This window comes from Python bivittatus, unplaced genomic scaffold, assembly GCF_059951505.1.
Source record: "Python bivittatus isolate LINGU-HERP-01145 unplaced genomic scaffold, Pbiv_v1 ctg000000_np1212, whole genome shotgun sequence".
NCBI lineage: Eukaryota > Metazoa > Chordata > Lepidosauria > Squamata > Pythonidae > Python > Python bivittatus.
In genome coordinates this window covers 3,049,490-3,069,884 of record NW_028277028.1, presented here as the reverse complement: position 1 = coordinate 3,069,884, position 20,395 = coordinate 3,049,490, and the positions used below count along the sequence as shown (strand labels likewise).

Sequence of the window (20,395 nt, the reverse complement as noted above, 5' to 3'; positions counted from 1 at the left end):
GAGGAGGGCTGTTGTGAGTTTTGTTGCCTTTATGATTGTTTTTGTCTCAGCTGTTTGTATGGTTTTATATTTTTAATTGTTTTTACTGTTCTTTTGGTTTTGTAGTCTGCTCAGAGTCTGTCAAAATTGGGTGGCTTAATAAATTTAAATAAATAAATAAAGTTTGTATTCTTGTTTCTGGAAATAAAAGGTTTCCTGGCAGCAGGAATCAGTACTTACTTTCTTTTTATATTTTGGTCTGTGACCTTAAATTGAATGAATGAATGAATGAATGAATGAATGAATGAATGAATGAATGAGGAAAAAATGGTGGCTTTGTGAGCAGCAGTCACTAAGACTTTGGTGTGAATACGCTCTTAGCCAAACCAAGGTCTGGAGAATTTGGCTTGAGCTCTTTGTGTTGGCTCAGAAGTACACTTTATGCATAACTGCATTGATGTAATAATATTTTGGGAATTATCAGAGGTGGTCTGTGTTCACTGGGTTCAATCATAGCCTGTTATGCTGATGGCCTCTCAATGAATTTATGAGTTAAAGTACATACATATTCCAGCTTACTGTATGTGGTTGTTTGGTGCAGAAAAAACATCTCAGTCGAAAATTCTGAGACATTTAGGGTCAGGGCCTTAACTTTTAAGTGAAAGGAAAAAAGAGCCTTGCAAGGGGAGATGGTCACTGTCAGAGAGGGAGGAGATGCAAAAGTGTGTGCAGCAAATGATCACATTGCTAGTAATTAACATATAGTTAAGTGTATTGTCTCCTTTCCCTTTCCAGAAAGTGAGCTCTCCCTCTGAGTCTCCAGGAGCTGAGCCATTTAAGACTAAGAGACTAAATTTGATGGCTAGATGTATCAATTTCCATCCCCTAAGTTAATACCTTGTTTTGAGCCAATTAACTGGAAACTGGTTAAATACAAGTACAGAGCATTGAAGTGGCAGAAGAGAGCTTTGTTGTCAGAACTCATCCTGGCACTGAAGTCCCCTGCTAAGATAATCTCTGAATTTGGAAACTGGACTGTTGGCTCTAATGCCAGTCTTCAAGAGTGTCCCAAGTTCTGTTGGTTTTTGAGACTAGCCTGCAGGGGGGAAGATATATGTTAATTAGTGGTAGGTTTAAGGATGTACTTAGTAGACAAGGGTTAACACAGTTACAAAAATATTGGAAGAAATAAGTGTGGTAATACACCTGTGAGCATAAATACTTTTCAAACTTTGTATCACTATCAAGGAGGCAGCTGTGTAGTTATGGGAGCTCAGTGCCATAGAATTAAATGTTTCCTGGAGAAAAAGAATTTCAAACCAGTCTAAGGATGAAAGAAAAGGTGGGTCTTCAGATTTATCACATCATCCAGCGATATTCGAGGAAAGCAGCTGGATGGACTACTGGAAAGGCAAACATCATTTTGCAGAGGTGAAACTGAGGCAATTCTAGTGAGGTCTGTGGCTTTTTGGTCAGAGTGTATAAGTAGTTTGTTTTCAAACTACTCTGGCATACATACCTTAGTGGGTTTAGGACATACTCCCTGTCAAATAAAGATTTTGTTGAGATGGGTAATGTCAGACTCCCAAGTTGACTTTGTCCCAGTGTTTTTGCTGGTAAGTTCTCTAGCCTCACTTTTTAATTAGAAATTGAGCAGAGTGTGAAGGGGGATATGCTACTACTCTAAAAGAAAGTCCAGGAGTTTCAACTGGAGATGAGGAGGAGGAGGATTTGTGTCTGATTTTACACAATGTATTGGGCACCCTCCAAAAAGAAATAAAATAAGAAATAAAATGAAATACAAAAATAAAAATGACCCAAATTTTGCAATATGTCAAGTAAGAACACAGACATCTTGTGAAATCTGTCTGTCTCATTATTTGGGGCCATTTGAAGCATATATATATATATATATATATATATATATATATATATATATATATATATAATATATATTTATATATATATAATTTCATTTGGAGGTCATTGGGCACCATCAAAGAGCATCCTGAGTAGCAGGCAGCATTGTGTGCTGCTATATAAATAATTCCACATAGTTTCTATAACTATAATTCAGTCCACCTTTTCATAGTTGACAATGGCAAAGAATGAATGTGTCAAAGTAGATAGGAAGCCCATTCACATTGCTCACTAGACTAAAGTATTTCCACCTACCTTTTCTCTCCAACCAGAGCTTGTTCCTGAAGATTTAATTAAACAAGAAACATGTACTAGTGTTCACAAGAAGGCAATACCTCTTAAGTGTTGGCTCTTCTCTTGCAGCATGCCAGTTGGGATTCTTTAAGGATTCATCCCAAAGTCAAGGGTGCATCAAATGCCCCCCACACAGTTACACACGTGAAGAAGCATCAACATCCTGTGTTTGTGAAGAGAACTATTTTCGAAAGGAGTCTGATCCACCCACCATGGCTTGTACAAGTGAGTAATTGCTTTTAATATACAGAGTTATAGAATGGTTCTTGAGCTATTTAATTGGAAGTGATTCTTGGTTTACCAGGTGGAGACCTTTTCCTGCTCAGATCCTTCTTCCTTAAGAGATCAGATTTTGAACTTAGAATTTTGTATGAAGACCAATGAAAAATAAAGGCTAGGAAGAAAAGGCAGGTTTGGTAGAGGCACAATCACTTTCCTGGAGCTTTTCAAAATAATTCATGGTAAAATTAGATGGCCAAAGCAGGTGGCAACAGCAAGCTGACCTTGGATGATCTCAAGAAAGCTAAGCAGGGTTGGATCTTGTTAGTATTTGAATGAGAGATCACCAGGAACATCCAGGGCATCTTCAGGGTGTCCAAATCTGCAAGATGGTAGGCCCAGTATTATTATCAAAATTCCACCCTTTTTACATGCAGGCGTTGTCACCTCTGTCTGGAAAGTCAAAACATTTAAGAAGACAGTGGCAAAGAACTTCCTCATTGTTGCCAGGGAAACTACACAGATGTGTTCATGTACTTAGCAGCAATCAAGTTCAACTCAAATCTTTCCTTTACCTTTTAAAAACTATGTTCCTCATTTACTTTTTTATATGAATGAGGGACACATATAATTGCCATTATTGTATTGGTTTTGGCCCTGAGAAATAGGTTTGTTTTTTTTTAAGTTGGATGGGTTATTTTATTCCTTCTGAAAGAAAAACCTGGGACATATTTAAATCCCCATCTACTCCCAATTCAGTCTTCCTTTGAAATGGTAGACTTTCACCACCTAAATCCCACTCTTCAGGCCTCTATAGAAGGAGACTCAGTGGCCATTTTGTTCTCTTGTTGCTTAATGTATTTTGGTATGCTGATCTTGTACTTTACAGAGTTGTACATGCTTTGAAAATTATTCAGAAAGTGCTCTGAACCTCAGACAAGTACACCTCTTTGTTGTGTTATTTTCTGTTGTCTATGTAATGACTGTAGAAACTGTTCATTGGCTCTGAAGAGTTTAGATTTTCAAGTGGATAGGCATACATGGAAAAATAACTTTTGTAACGCTAAGCTGTATTATGATTTGTTTCTTTTGGGCTTAGTGTAATATGCAAATCACACCATTATAGCATATCTAACAAATCATGGTTGAAAATATTGCCTTAAATGTATATGGGAAGGCATCCATTATTTCATGCTCTTCTCCTGATGGGAATTTCTAGGTCATCTCCCATAAGAAAAAATGTATCAACTGAGTACCCAGGAAGTAAACAAATAGTAATAAGTACAACTGCATGTAAAATGTAGGTAACTCTGCTTATATTGTGTCAATGAATCCCTAAGTGAACAGAAGTAAACAAAACCTCTACATATTTCTGCAAGTTTGAATGAATGTTTACTATTTATTTATAGTTGTTTGTTGCCAAACCTAAATGAATTAACTGTTATCAGTGGGACAATCAGGGAGAAAATGTTCAAGGGAGACTAGATTCTATCTAAAGTACATTTCTGAACTGTAAGAATCAGGCACCCATCTTGATAAAAGTTTTATATTTTGTATTTTTTAAATTATTGTGAGCCACTCTGAATGTTTAAAAAAACAGAATGGCAGTGTATAAATGTAAATATGTATGTATAAAGGTTAGAAAGTCAAAGTTGTATTTATTTAATTGGAAAAGGAAATATATTATGGAAATGTTAATGAGAGAAGGATCTAAAACCTGGCAGTGATAGGTATGTGTTCAGACAAGCAAGGTCACAGATCAGTAACTATATTTATTAGGAATCTTTATTAAATTGTAATATACTTTGCGAGTATATGAAATAAGACTAATGTGAATATTCTCTAATGTTATATTCATGTTAAAATTATGATACCCACTGCAGCTGAACAAATTAGCAAAACAAGTCAGAAACCTTGTTGAAGATTCATATACTTCTTGGCAGCTGCTTGAGATAATTTCCTCAGTCTCATTTGCCCACATTGTCATTTAATTTAATTGACTGTGATAACCTGTGTGATTCCTGTTTATGGATGTTTTGGATATAATGAACAACAATTATCAGGTGAAATAGACTGTTGGCTTAAATAAAAGAAATCAAGAATGTGAAGGAGAAAGATAGCATTAAGGAGAACTTGAATGAAATGAAAGTAATATTTCTTCAATCCAAAGACTGGTTTTGATGGTCATGCAAATTAAAACAAAATGTGGAAAGCAGTTTAATCTAACCTCTAGAGTGTAATCTTTGTTATTCCTTGAGTATTTTACTGATTCTTTGTGAAATTCTTGTTTTTGTAGCAGTTTCCCATTCTTAGTACAGTAGACTGTGAAACTATTGCCCAATGCCCTGAATGGAAAATGGATCATTTGTACCCCAAGATTGATCAGATTGGTGGACTTTCTTTCCTCCATGACAAGTCTCCTGTCCTGTACTTTTCACCCTATGCTCATTAAGGCAGAGGCCAACAAGTTTTCATTATCTTAGAGCAACGTAGTGAAGGGCTACAGCGGTTTCGGCAGTGACATAGTAACGTTACTAAAGTAAAAATGGTTGGAAAACCATTTCCTTTCACAGCAGTTTGCTGCTGAAAGTCAGCAGCATGATTTCTTCGGTTTCTATGACAAGGGGGAATAATTGCATGCCTCCTATGAGCTTCAGTTTCCCCAGCATAGCATTAAGGGATTCCCTTTTGCCTCCCGCCCCCATTGTGTAAGCACAACTGTTGTCAATTGTTGTGTCTTGGACAGTCAAAACCAAAAGCCAGGGGCTTTGTAGTGTTCTCTTGTCTTCTCTTTTTCATATATCTTGGGACTGCAGCCCCAGTTATACTCAGTTAGCATTAATACACTTGATCTAAGCCAAAAGGCTGAAAAGTGATTAGTGTTTTTCAGGACATCCAGAGTATATCTGTTTGATGGTGGCTGCCTTACAATATCTGTACTACAATATCTAACTACCCTGCATTAACACATGGGATCATCTTTTGTGTGAAGAAATTGACGAGTTTATCAGGCCAATGTGCATGATTCATCATTAGCTAATGCCCTAGTTACCATTATGTTAATAAACCTAGGTGCAGGAGAATGGAAGAATGAGATACCAAATTAGGATCTGCATGTATGGACAGCCAAGAAAAAAGAGTGTGAGAAAGTTACTGATAACTTTATCAGATAACTGATAAAGTTCAGAAGCCTACTGGGCTGATCTTGAAAAAGTTAAGCAGGGTCTGAACTCATTAGTACTTCCATGAGAGGTCACTAGAAAATCTTACAGCTGTACACTACACTGTAAATTGAAAAACCATTCCTGTATTGTTTCTAAGAAAACACTATGGATATGTCCGCTGGGAGTCATCTTCAACTTGAATGAAACTTTACCTTTACCTACTATATAAAAGCTGAAGTGTGGATATTGGCATATGAAATCTAGCAGACACAGGAGGGAGGCTTGAAAACTGAGAACTGAAATCAGAAGTGATACTGGTAAAGGGATATCGGGAGGCAAGTAGTATAAATATGCCAAATGGGGGGAATAATTTCTGAAACTGAAGTTAATCTTCCATGTGATCGCATTCAAAACTGATTTGATACTGTTCCTGTACATTCACTAAGTAGAAGATAATTTTTTTTCAATTCATTTGAATCTAGTACATTTTCAACAGAATCAGCCAGTCATTACCTTTGGAAATTCACATGTAAGATAAAGGTAATAGCCATTTTGCCGCTCCTCCATTTACCACCATATGATATTTAGAGATTCCTTGTCTTGATAAAGTTCCAGTTCAGCTAACATTTACTCTAATCCTATTTTTCACTAATTTGGCTACTGCTTTTAAAAAAACTGTCTAAGCTAGTGACTGTAGCAACATTCTGTATCACAGGAATCTATAATGTGATTATTCATTGAACCAAATAATATGCTTCATGTATCCATAATCTATCAACTGCACTGTGTGAAATATATGAAATCAGCAGGGTAACTGGCTATGTAATATACTTTTACCTAGTAGAATAGATGTGGGTGAGTTGGTGCATCATTCATTGGAAACTGTTCCCCTTACTGTATCTGTTTTCTGAGTAAAGTTGAATTGTCAGTAATATGAAGATGTAGTTAATAAAACTTACAAAATTGGGACCATTATGTGTATGTGGGGAAGGGGAAAGAGGAAAGAGCTGTTGGAGGATTAAAAGCCTCTCTACTGTCCCTGATCTGAATTGGAGGTCCTACACCAGGTCTTTTCTCTAAAATAGTAGTTCTCACACAACTGCTAATTAAGCAACATTACAGAGAATGAATGCAAGTCTACAGCTAGTAAAACAATGTCATACAGATCTTTCGGTGACTATTAATTTAATATGCAGTGAAAAATCTTGATGCCCTCTGTGGTCAGAAGTTAGCTCTGCGCCTAGGAGCTCTTATTTTCCTAAAACACATGTACTAGCAGCAGTAAAGTTAATTGTTGTAACCACAGAAAATAATTCAGATATAATACATACAGCAAAACACCAGTTTGATTTAAATTGATTTTAATCACCAGTTTGATTAAAAATATGGCAATATTAAATGTATGTCCAAAGTTACAGTGCTAGTGTCTCTATGTAGAGCTAACCCTAAAACTGACAGGCATGTATTTCTTTCTTAATTTAAAAATGAACAAAATTAAAATGGCTAATGTAAGGGAACACATCCATCAGTAGGGGGGAAAAAAATCCACTATAGAGCCCATGAAATGGTAAAAAATGAAGTATTTTTCTCTTCGTTATATTATTAAAGGGGCAGTATAGGATATAATGTTTAATGGCCTCTACTTGTCCCTATCTGCAAAGGCACATATGGTGATCTGTCCAGTACTGCTTTCAAAGTGTGCTAAGGACATAATTTGAAAATGTAAGCTGCTGAATCGTGAGCTGATAAGATTGAAATAGGTATTGTGAAAAGAATCTGTTTTTCTTAAACTCATGATATCAGAGGGTGAACCAAGCCTACATCTCAGCTACCATCCTACTACAGGAGCCAATTACAGAACTTTTCCTAATTACCTCCCAGATGGATTACTGTAATGTGCTCTATGTGGGCATTGAATTGTACCTTGAAGAGTATTCAGAAGCTTCAGAATGCAGCAGCACGGGCAGTTATGGGCGCCAGTCATTTGGCACATCTGACACCTCTGCTCCGCAAGCTGCATTGGTTACCAGTATGCTTCCAGGTGCAATTTAAGGTGCTGGTGGTTACCTTTAAAGGATTTAATGGCTTGTGGCTGGGTTACTTATGGGACCATCTCTCCCCAGTGGTGTCTGTCTGTCCTGTTAGATCTGACAGGAGGGGCATGCTCTGGGTCCCATCTGTGAGAGAATACCATCTACTAGGACCCAGAAGGAGAGACTTCTTGCGAGGCACTAAAAACATGGCTTTGCTGTTGAGCCTGGGGCCCTGTAGCATGAGGGAGCCCATTTCATGGTTAGTTTGAGTATTTATGAGTTTGGCTGCTATTTTTATGTTTTTGTTGTTTTAAAGTCTGGTTGTTTTTATTGTTATCTACTGTTTTAATTGTTAGCCACCCAGAGTCATGTATATGAGATGGGCTGCCTATTAAATAAATAAATAATCCAGGATGTAAATTTCACAAGAGAAGGCAAAGTATATATTTGCAAAATATAGAAGAACATACGTATTTGCCTACATATTTCCTTCTCAATAAATCACATAACAGTATTCAATTCAGTGGTTATTTGGGAAGCTGGCAAGTTTCTGAAAATCTTTCAGCAATGTTAGAGGGACTCTAACAAAGTTTGAGGGTAGTCCTGTCTCCATTCCTAGATATATAGCAGGGGCGCCTCTGGAAGACCCATGATTTTCCTTAAAAATCGATTCTGGACAAATTCTAGATGGGCAAAAGCATTCTTATTCCACTTCCAAATCTCTCCCCCATTCAACAATTGTGGAACGCTTGGTTTCTCTGCTGGGATTCACTGGATAATCAGAGAGATTTTTATCTTGAGCCTGGTCTTTAGATTTGGACTTCAAAGTCTTCATAGTACTAGTTATGACTATTCTTATGAATGTTATACTTTTCAAAGTTTTAATGGTGCTAGTGTCACTGCTTACTTTTTGGTGTCTCAGCTATTCCTTTCATGGGTCTTCTATGTACATGATAAATCAGAGTGCCCATCACATTTCCTGTACTTGCAGTTCCTTCTGAAAGATGCCTTATATTAGAGGGCTATGTCCAGGATAAATAGCATCTTAAATGGAGTACTGGCCTTAATGACAACATTTCAGTTCTGCCACACTTTCAACAGATGCTGAAACAGAAACAACCTTCATATATGTGCATTTAGCAAATCGGTTGAAAAATAAAGAGAGTATATAGGCTGGTCTCACTGCTTTGCCAGCTTGGAGCCACTCTGTTTTACCATATTTTGCCCAGACTGTGACTTCCTGACCTGTGTATAGGTTTCTCATAAGGAAAATTGCCATTTTCCTAAGGACATTAGGAAAGCTTGATATGTTTGACCCGAACAAAAGATCTATAATCAACAAAGCACTTATTGATTTCTTTTTGGTATTCTTTGGTTTTCTCCTTTATCCAGCATGTATCAACAATAATGTCGGTGTTCCATGGCCTTTTCTAAAGCCAGGTTGAACATCTGGCATTTCTCTTTCCCTGAAGGGCTTTAGTCTGCATTGGATGATCTTTAGCCTTATTTTGCTAGCATGTGAAATTAAGGATATTGTGTGATAGTTTGCACACTCTGTTAAGTCTCCTTTCTTTGGTACTGGTATATAAACCTCTTTCAGTTGAGATTGGTAACTGTGTTGTTCTCCAGATTTGCTGGCATAGTTTGGTTAGAACCGTTATATATTCTTCTGTTGTTTGCCATATTTCTGTAGATATTCCATTATTTCCTATAGCCTTCTGACTTGGTAATGACCAGAGTGCTGGTCTAACTTCATCTTTTAATATTAGAGGTTCTTGTAAGTAAGTAATATCTTTTAAGGTGTCTTAGATGTTGACATCTCTATTATACAGAATTTCAGTATATTCTTTCTTTCTTTGATCTTTTTGGAATCAGTGACTCATGCCAATTTGAGGTTCAAACCTCCTTCTGAGCTTGGAGATGTTTTGGAAGACTTTCCTTGTTTTTCCCTGTCTGATTCCATCTCCAGTGTCTTTATTTATTTATATTTAAAATTTGTCACTGCCCATCTTACTGCAGAGCGACTCTGGGAGGTTTACAGTAAAAAAGAATAAATATTAATTAAAATAGAATAAATATTAATTAAAATACAGTACAACAAGATTCCTATATAATACTTCCAAGAAACTGATGTTAACTAGGAGTTATTAGACTCGGGGAACATCTTCAAAGTGCAAGCCACCCCCGGGGTTGGTTGTATCTCTTCTCACCCCATGTGAGTTGGCAGATCTAGGTCTTCAGTTCCTTCTGGAAAGCTGGGAGGGTAGCAGCCCATCTCGCCTCTGTGGGGAGAATATTCCCTAGGGTAGGGGCAACAGCAGAGAATGCTTTCCTCCTGGGACCCACCAGTCAATGTTCTCTTGCCGACGGGAAGCATAACATGGCTTCTCTGCCTGACCGGATGGGACAGGTCGATGGAATGGGGGTGAGATGGTGTCTCAGGTAATCTGGACCCAAGCTATGTAGGGCTTTAAAGGTGATAACCAACACCTTGAATTGAACCCAGAAGCAAACTGGCACCCACTGCAGCTCCCACAGCAAAGGTGTTACATGTGCCATCCTTGGGGCATCCAAGATTGCCCACATGGCCTCATTTTGAACCAGCTGTAGCTTCCAGGTACTCTTCAAGGATAGCCCCATGTAGAGTGCATTGCAATAGTCTAAACGAAAGATGACCAGATTGTTAGTGACTGACCAGAGGGCCTCCTGATCCAGGAAGTGGTGTAGCTGGTGCACAACACAAAGTTGAGCAAAGGCCCTCCTGGCCATGACTGCCACCTGCTCCCCAAGCAGGAGTTGTAAATCCAGGAGGACCCCCAGATTATGCACTGGGTCTGTCTGGTGCAGTGCACCCCCTTCAAGTACAAAAATGATAAACTCCTGGATAAAGAGGAGCCTCCAATCCACAGCCACTCCATCTTACCAGGGTTCAGCTGAAGCCTATTGTTCCCCATCTGGACCCCCACAGCCTCCAGGCACCATGAAACGGTGGTCACAGCATCACTCAAGTCACCCGGGATGAAGATATACTATATAATTGGGTATCATCTGCATATTGATGATACCTCATCCCATGGTGGTGGATGATCTCTCCCAGTGGTTTCATGTAAATGTTAAAAAGGGGTGGAAAGAGTACCGAACCTTGCAGTACCCCACAACAGAGGGGCCATGGGCTGGACTTCTTGCTCCCAATCAACACTGATTGGGACCAACCTTGGAGGAAGGAAGTGAACCAGCGCAAAACTGTGCTACCCACTCCCAACTCCCCAAGTCGGACCAAAAGGACATCATGCTTAATGGTATCAGAAGCTGCTGAGAGGTCAAGTAGAGCAAGGATGGATGCACTACCCCCATCCCCCTCCCACCAGAGATCATCCATGATTGTAACCAATGCTGTTTCCATCCCATATCTGGGCCTGACACCTGACTGAAAAGGGTCCAGATAATCGTTTCTTCCAGGATCCCCTGGAGCTGCAATGCCACCACCTTCTCTAAAAAAGGGAGGTGGGAGACTGGATAATTTTTATGGTGGAATCCAGCAATGATTTCCTGAGGAGGGGATGCACCACTGCCTCTTTAAAGACAGCTGGAAACACTCCCTCCCTCAAGGATCAATTCATCATCACCTGGACCCACCCACACATCACCTCTGGAGCAGCCTTAACCAGCCAGGAGGGGCATGGGTCTAGTTGATAAGTGGTGGCATTCACAGTCCGCAGGACCCTGTCCACTTCCTCAGGTCCGACAGGATTAAACTGTTCCCAGATAACAGAGTAAGTCCATACCCTGGGCATCTCCATAGGCCATGCCCCATGCTTGGTATCCAACTGGGGATGGATCCAAGCGATTTTATCTTCTAGATGCCCAGAAAACTGCTTAGCACAGCCCTATAGGTGGGCCACTGGGCCCTCCTTTCCCAAAAGGGATCAGGTGATCTTAAACAGGGCTGCTGGGTAGAACTCTGCAGATTCAATAAGAGCAGAGAAATATTGACATTTTGCTGCTCTTACCACCACAAGGTAGCCCTTAATATGGCTCTAGCCTGTGTTTGGTTGGTTTCAGTCCTTGTTTTCCTGCAGTGGTGCTCTAGATGTCTCTTAATCCTTTTCAAGACCCTCAACTCCTCTGTAAACCATGGGGAGTATCGGGCTTGATGGGTCAGGAGAGGTTGCACAGGTGTGATCTTGTCCAACGCCTTGGCAGCTTTCTTATTCCAGGTAGTGCCCCAGGCCTCCGCTTGACTGTGCAGCAGATCCTTGGGTATAACCCCAAGCTCCCTTTGGAACCCAATTGGGTCCATCAGTCATCAGGTGCGAACCAGTTGAATAGGTCCTGCTTCCCTATGGAGGGGGGTAGCGTAGGAAAATCTCAAGGTATCAGGACTTGATCTGACCATGACAATGGGGACAGATGTAAGTCCCCCTTCAGATTATATTGCCACTGCACTGAAGAAAACCAAGGCCGATGTGAGACCACTGTCCTGAGTCGGGTCACAAATAATCTGGGATAGGCCCATGGCCGCCATGGTAGACATGAACTCCCAAGCCACTTCTGAGACACGCCCCAGGGACAGCAGATTATAAAGTCCCCCAAAATCGTAAGTCTGGGGAATTCCACTGCCAACCCCAAGACAGCCTCTAACAGCTCAGGCAGGAAGGTTGCTATGCAGCAGGGAGGTCTTTACTAATACTGTTGTAGTACTGCTCCTTGTTTCTTCTAACAGTTCTCTGAAATTCTTTGTGAAATTCCTTCCTGAAATCTTTGTCTTTCTTGGTCTGGCTTTTTTTTACTTCTTGGTAATTTCTACCATTTGTTTTGACATCCAGTTTGCTTTCTTTTGTTTCTTGGTCTTTGGCAGTCTCTTTTCACACCCATCCTCTACATCTTCTTTGATTTCAAAGAAATTACTTTGGTTCACTATCAATAAGATTCAGGACTTCAAAGTGATTCCTGATACTCTTCTTGAAATGAGTGGCTATACAATCAAGATCATATTGTGGAAACTGGTTGGCTTTCTTTTTCCACTTTAGTGTAAGTTGGAACTTGTGCATGAGCAGTTAATGATCTGTTCCAGAGTCAGCTTCAAGCCATGTCTTTGCTATTATAACATAACTGTTCCACCTCCTTGTACCAATGATAGGTAGGCAGGCAGGCAGGCAGGCAGGCAGGCAGGCAGGCAGGCAGGCAGGCAGGCAGCCAGATAGTCTTTATTACAGTGACCAGCAAATTAAACAGTCAGCTTCTTAAAAGGGGGGGGGGGAGAAGAAGAATAGAGCACAAGAAGCCATGGCATAGGAGGAAAAAACATAATGTCCAGAAAAAACATTAAACATCTAAAACCTAAAACATTTCTAAAACATCAATAACAATGCATAGCAATGTACTACAATACAATGAGTGCAAGAAGAGAATCTAGGTAATAGAAATAAAGTAACAAATTAATAAAATACTTTAAGCATAGAATACTGAAGCCTATGAAATATTGGATATATATTTATGTGACTTTATGTGAAATGTAAATGTATGTGAATGTAAATAAAATTCTATATCAGTCAGTGACAAATAACATAGAACAGGAGAAATAAAAACCTAGACACAGTAAAAAGACTTAAAATGACATAATGAAATGATACTTTAATAAAATCCGAAAAAATGTTAAGAGAGGAGGAGGAGTATTCAGTGGCAACTGAAATAAATTTTGTGACTCTTCTGATAGTTTGGAGTTCTGGTCTGACAGCAAGGGACAAATAAGATTGTCCTCAGGAAAAAAGATATTTCTATTGAACAAGGAAAATATGAAGATGGAAAGTAAGTTATTGTAAAAAGGGCATTGAAAAAACACATGGGCTAGGGTTTCAGGTTCCTCCAAGGCAAAGTGACAAATTCATTCTACAAAAGGGATATTATTAGATCTTCCCTCCAATATTACAGAGAGCAAAACATTAAAATAGGCTAAAAAAAAAAGCTCTACTGTGTGATGGACAGGTGATGTTGAGTAAATTTGCTGGTGTGAAAGGCCTCCGATTTATATACTGCCAATTTCAGGGCACTAATATACCCTGCTCTACCCGAAGAGCTATGTTGAACACCCACTGCTGGATAATTGTGCTAAGGCTATACTTGGCTTCTTTCATACCAGAAGAGGCAAGAATGTACCTGCTGCCATAAGAGTGTTTAAAGTAAAATGCCTTTAGATTGTTGTATATACTGCCTAAACCCCTAAAATCCTTAGACACAATACAGTCCAGATTCTTAAGAGCACTATTCCATGTACCCCACTGTGTTTTAAATGCAACACTTTGCTCAGAAACTGGATTGATTCTTTGGGATTTTAGGGCCTGTCTAGGCCAGGTCTATTTTTGGCTGAAGCTTCACTTTTCCAGTAATTCCATGGTTGCCATAATCCTTTTTGATATTTCTCCCTCCTCCTGGAAAGTTAGAATCCAGAGTGATTTACATTTAAAAGTAAGAGTTGCAATCTGGCAGTGGGTGTTCAATGTACCAATAATATAGTCAGTTTGATTTCTATGTACTCTGTTTGGCGATGACCCTGTATATAGGCACTGTTCTAGTTGTTGGGAAACTGTGTGAGCAATGAAGAAATAATTGGATTGGCAGAAGTTGATAAGTCACACTCCTGTTTCATTTAATTTCTAAGGCCATACAATCCAACTACATTTTCCTCCTTAATATTTCAGCTTTGGCATTCCAGTCTCCAGTTGCAAGCAGCACATCTTACTCGCATGTTCTGTTAAATTCAAATTGAACTTGACCATAAAACTCATCTGTTTCCTCTTCTTTTGCACTAGTGGTTGGAGCATAAACTTGGATGATCATCATATTAAAGGGTTGTCCATGAAGTCTAACTGATATTATTTGGTCACCTATTGTAATGTAGCCAAGTATTGTTCTTGCTGTATCCTTCCTGACTATGAAAGCAGCACCATTCCTTCTCTGTTTTTTGTGTCCTGTATAGTAAACCATATGACCTTTTAACTGCAAGAGTCTAACTCCAATCCATTTCAGTTCAGTGATGCCTAAGACATCAAAGTATAGTTGATTTATTTCATCCTTCCCTGTGTTGGGTTTTTCCACGTTCATGCTTCTTATGCTCCGTGCTCCCATTATAATTCTGTTTTTGCAGCTTTGGATTTTCTTTTCCTTCATCTCAAAGGCTTTAATCTAGCCATGTCATAAACACCATTAGTACTCTGAAAAATCCTCAGGTCTTCTTCAGTAGCATGTTGGGTGCCATCCAACCTGAGGGGTCCATCATCTGGCACTATATTGTCAATCACTTTGTTTTGTCTGTCCATGTGGTTTTCTTGGTAAAATACAGAAGTGGTTTACCATTGTGTTCTCCTGCACATTATAAAATGATGTGTTTGCCATTATTCCTAAAGTGATCATCCACCTGTAGCATCTTCCTATAACATTGCTGCCCAATAGAGGTGCCTGTTTGCTTGTTTTGCCTTGTATGCTCATATACTTTATATATAACAGAGTAAATACGAACATGCTTTAAAACTCTCCTCCGGTATTATGTGGGAATGTAAGAAATATGTGATTAAGAATAGAAGTATACTTTCCAGGGAACTTAGCTTTGTTGTGGTTCCCAGCTGAATGTATACCTGATATCAGTTTGTTTCCATGGAAGATATGAAACAGTGGTGAATTTTTCTGAGCATCAGTGTAACATCTCAGACCCTTGTTCAGGCAAGGGAAGATAATAGAAGGATTCAGCTTGGTTCCAATGGAGATTAGTGCTTGTTTTTTTGTGTATGCCAAAAGAGAAATATTTCCCTTAAAAGGGCTTTAAAACCAGAGACCAATTACATTGAAGAATACATTGATTTATTGACAGATTCAGTACTGGAGGTCAGGAAGTAAAGACCTGAAAGAGGGCGGGGCTATAAAAGCTTTTTATAGTGTTATGCAAATCATTACTTTCATTTGAATGGTTACATCCAGTTACAGTTAATTAACAATGATGCAGTATGTCATAGCAGTCATTGTGATTGATAAAATTAACCTGACTGAGTTAATTCTTATACATATTAAAATATTTAATGAGGGATGGATAAATGAAATCATACTTCCCCTACATAATAGGGTCTTCAATTTAAATAAAGAATCTTAGAATTATAACTAGTTATTTTAACATAATCATTATCAAAGGAAATTTGGATCCGAGCGCTTAATGCTAACAGTCCTCTAGCACTTGTAAACTTCTATGGCTACCTTGCATTCTTGTAGTTAACACTTTCACTTATCTTGTTATTGCCTTGTTACTTTAGCTGCAGCTTAGAATTCAAGGCTCCCATTTGCTTCTGGCTGAATTTGCCATACTGCTCATTAGAAAATACATGTAAATTTGGGCCCATAGTTAATTCATTCCAATTTCCCCTTATAGTGCACTACTATTTTGTGGTGTATGTGTAAATGCTTCATATAAATTGGGTAGCAGTCATCTCTGAGACAGGGCAGACCTAAGATGCTCACAGCAAGATCATAGGTATTCGAGAGATAGGTTACTTGGTGTTACGTTCAGAAACAAAGGCTGATTTCAGACAGGACTTATTGATACAATGCATTCTTCTTCTGGAATTGTTAAGTAGACTTACTGTTCTTACTGCTTTCTGAAGTATCGCAGGCTAGAAACCATGTGACTGAAAAGAAATTACTAATACAATTCTTTTCAAAGGAGGAAACTTTGGTGGATTTTTTGCGCTGAATGCACAATTCTAGCACTTCTTTGAGGTATAAGGTAGCTGAGAACACATATGAATGCTCTAACTTTCCTTGAATAATCATCTCTCTGGCTGCCTCCCCTCTGGCTTCCCCTGCTTCCATTCAGTCCTAAACGAATGCTTTATGAGAGAATTCTCATAGTGTGTTTCCAGAGCAGAATATATGAACATCCAAAGAAGCTGCAGTGTAATGCAGAGAAGAATAACAGAAAACAACCTTAACTGTGGCATTCTCACAACAAGGAAGTTCAAACATAACACCAATAAACTTTTAAAGTAATTCTAAAACACTGAGAATAGGTAGAAAACCAGAAGTCTTTTTAACAAAGGAAGAAAATATTTAGGAAAACAGAGGACAAATTTTGGGGGAGTATTATTTGAATGTTTGCTTTCATTGTTAAGGAATATTCCTGCTTTGTAAATTTGAAATATATTGGTAAATTAGCCATGTCCTAAAAGAATAGCTAGGCTGTTGGTAGGCTACTGGATTTCCCATTGCCCTGTTTGGAAAGTCCTGCCTTAATCTCTGAGCGCAGATACAAAAGTGTTGGATGCTGAAGTGTTTCCAGTCTGGGATCCAAAGGCTCATAGCTCCAATCCTTATAGAGGATTTGGTTAATAATTCTTTTATCTTTGAAAATATTAGATAGGAACTTGGGATTTGAATCTGATTCTTACTGTATATTTTTCTCACTTTACATACCAGGACCCCCCTCTGCTCCTCGGAGTGCCATCTCAAATGTTAACGAGACTAGTGTCTTTCTGGAATGGATTCCTCCTGCTGATACTGGTGGAAGGAAAGATGTATCTTATTATATTGCATGCAAGAAGTGCAACTCGCACTCAGGGCTCTGTGAGGCATGTGGCAGTCATGTCAGGTATCTTCCACAACAAAGCGACCTGAAAAACACCTCTGTGATGATGGTAGACCTGCTTGCTCATACAAACTATACCTTTGAAATTGAGGCAGTGAATGGTGTGTCCGACCAGAGTCCAGCTGCACGGCAATTTGTTTCAGTCAATGTAACCACAAACCAGGCAGGTAAGTGCAATTTCACATGGGATAACTAGGTTCTGAAGAGGGTATAGGCTGTGATCCTTTGCCAGGTTAGAAGTTGTATAACAGAAAGCTGCTTGAAATAACAATTTACCTTTCAGTAAACAGCATGTTTTTCTCTCTTTTCCCCCTTGGATTAAAGAACATGCATTACTAAACCACGCAATAAAAATAATGCTGCTTCTTCTATTAACAAATCATGCAGAAGCTTATACAAAATAGATTTTCACCTTCAAATTCTCATAAAATGGAAAACATGCAAATATTATCACTTGCTAATAGAAAGAATGTTGAAATTCAGATATATTTAATTTTTTTTTCAAAAGCCATTAACATAGCAGTTAATGTGTTTACAACCACTGTTTGAAAAGGAAAAAATATTAAATGTATTTAGTTGTTTTAGTGCACATCTTGCATAGAATATCGCTATTAGATACTGTCAGAACATAGAGCATGCTAGCTTAAAATTTTTAGTTTTTGATTTTTACTGTGGTCTCTTTTACAAAAGTATTGTTTCCAAAAATGTAGTTTTATAGGTGGAAGCACACATTCTGACAAGCACGAGATCTTTGTGTGAGAAAAGAAAACAGAAACCCAGCAGAGTATCCCTAAAAGCAGATGTTTGCATAAGACATGGTACAAGAGATTGTATAGAGTCTTGTACAACTTATTAAAATGCATGCTTATGCAACACCAAGGCTAGGAAATGTCCTGCTCAATAGCTTTTGTTGAAGGATAGGTCTACCATCTTCCTTTAGCTCTGCATGCTGGGGCAGTAGATTACTTCAGTCCAGCCTCTGAACCAACTTCCTATGTTGTGGAAAGTCTTTTGTTACTCCAGTGCAATGTTTGCACAACAGCACCTCTAGTGGCTATCTCTGGATCCACGCTTTTTATCATATTTTGTCAGTTATTACCCACACTTTACATGAAAAGATGAAAGAAAGATTTCACACAGAAATGAATATATAAATTAACTTGATAGCCAAGAATAAGGATAGAAATATGATATTTGGGGAGAAATATAGTTAGGTAGCAGCTTTATCATTTTCAAAGTATAGAGTCATGAAATTATTTTTCTTGGTTTAATCATATTTGAAGGAATCTGTTTCAAAGAAAGAGTATTTTGTTGAATAATATGTCATGCCCCAAAGCTGTGGTTGGAAAATAATCACCAGGTTTTTTTTTTAAAGGTCATAAAAATCTGTAGTTAAATTTCATTCTGTTTTGTTGCCAGTATGTTCTTTGAATAAATGGTTCACTATGAGAGTTATGGGAAACATAAACCATTCAAGAAATATTAAATTACTTAGTTTGATTTTTTTCCCATCAGTTCTTACTCAAGTTGTCACAGGTAATATTGAGGAGTGGGTGCGGTTGGCTGTCTAGTTTTGTATTACCACTGTCACTATTGCTTTTAAACCTGCTCAGTCTTTCATTTTATCAAGGCTTAGCTGTGGCTGAAACTAAACATAATAAAGAAACAGAATAATGGTGAAAACAAACCTAGGTTAAATGCCTTGGCTTCTCTTTTCTCTAGAACGTTATACCATTACACTCTGAGTTTCTTTGTTTTTCACTTTCCTCAGAAAGGAAGGAAGGATAGCTAAAGCAAGAACAATAAAAAACAAGAAATAAGTCATAGACACCCAGTCATAAATTAAAAATAACATAACATAAAAAATAATATAACACCTAGGGGCCAGGGGCTTAGCCCCAAGGCCTGGGAGAACAGCCAGGTTTGCAAAGACTTCTGGAACAACATTAGGGAGAGAGCCATACAATCTCTGAAGAGATATACCAGAGGGCAGGTGCCGGGTCAGAGGCACACTTCCTAGGTCCCAGTAAATGACATTATTTAATTGAGGGGACCTAGAGCACACCCACTCTCTCTGATCTTACTGGACAGGCAGAAAAAATGAAGGTAGGTGATCCTTCAAGTAACCAGGCCCTATCTGATGATGGCACTAAAAATGACAACCAGCACCTTGAATTGCACCTGAATCCCACTGGCAACTAATGCAGCTTGCAGAGCAGCAGTGTTACATGGACATCTATGTCTTTTGTATATTACATAATATCAGAATTCTCCATTATAAAATGCTGGACTTCAAACCGGTTTTGTTCATAACATTCACTATCATCTGGAAGGACCAATTCAAGTTATCCTTCTGGAGAAATATTTTTCCCTCTTTATGGCACTGGAAAAGTCCAGCTTTTCTTCTATTCTTTTTCAAAGGATTAAGACTGAAGAAAAACAAAACAAAACTGCATCATATTGCAGTGCTTGAAGAGCTCTGAAATAAGGAATGCTTTGAAAACTGTAATAAAATAACATATTACTTGTGTCAGAATGTAAATGGTACTTTATTTGTATTATATTAAATCTATTCCTTTAATATATTTATATGCTACCTTTCTAAGCCAGCTGTATCTGGAATTCATGGGTAGCATTTATCCTAAGTCATAACTATATTCCACTGAAATTAATAGGACTTCAGTTACTCATCATGATTAATTGTCTCATTGATTTCAGTGGCACTTCTTTTTAATAATTTAGTTGGAAAGCTGTGTCATAAAAAACAATAATAGCAATTTTGAAATACAGTATTAAAGAAACAGCTGGATAATAAAATCTCAAATAATTGTAACCACTGATAAGTCAAAGTTATTCCTTGTATTTATGGTTCATCTTTTCATTTCCATAAGTATTTTGGTAGCTTTTTGTAGCAATAAGAATAGGTTGATGACCATCATACAAAAATGATCATGGGGTAGATCAGAATGTATGCTCACAAGAACCTTCCTTTTTCAGCAATTCTATAGAACACCCACAACAATTCTCATTCCACAAATTTTACATGTGAAAAAAAATGCATTCAGCATATCCATTGGTTGCTCATATTTTCAGTATAAATGAGAGAACAGACATATTACAAGGGGCATCAGAAGCTTGAAATTTGTTCCTCTGCTTACCAG

At 38.3% G+C, this 20,395-nt stretch overlaps 1 protein-coding gene across 2 annotated transcripts in view; it reads left to right on the top strand.

Moving 5' to 3' along the window:
* EPHA5 (EPH receptor A5) overlaps window positions 1-20,395 on the top strand; it is a 208,917-nt gene that overhangs the window by 97,948 nt on the left and 90,574 nt on the right. For both annotated transcript variants that reach the window (XM_088134025.1, XM_088133984.1), the window contains exons 2-3: window positions 2,263-2,418; window positions 17,066-17,401. In XM_088134025.1, coding sequence (XP_087990151.1) covers window positions 2,263-2,418; window positions 17,066-17,401 — 492 coding nt within the window. The remainder of the gene's footprint in view (window positions 1-2,262; window positions 2,419-17,065; window positions 17,402-20,395) is intronic.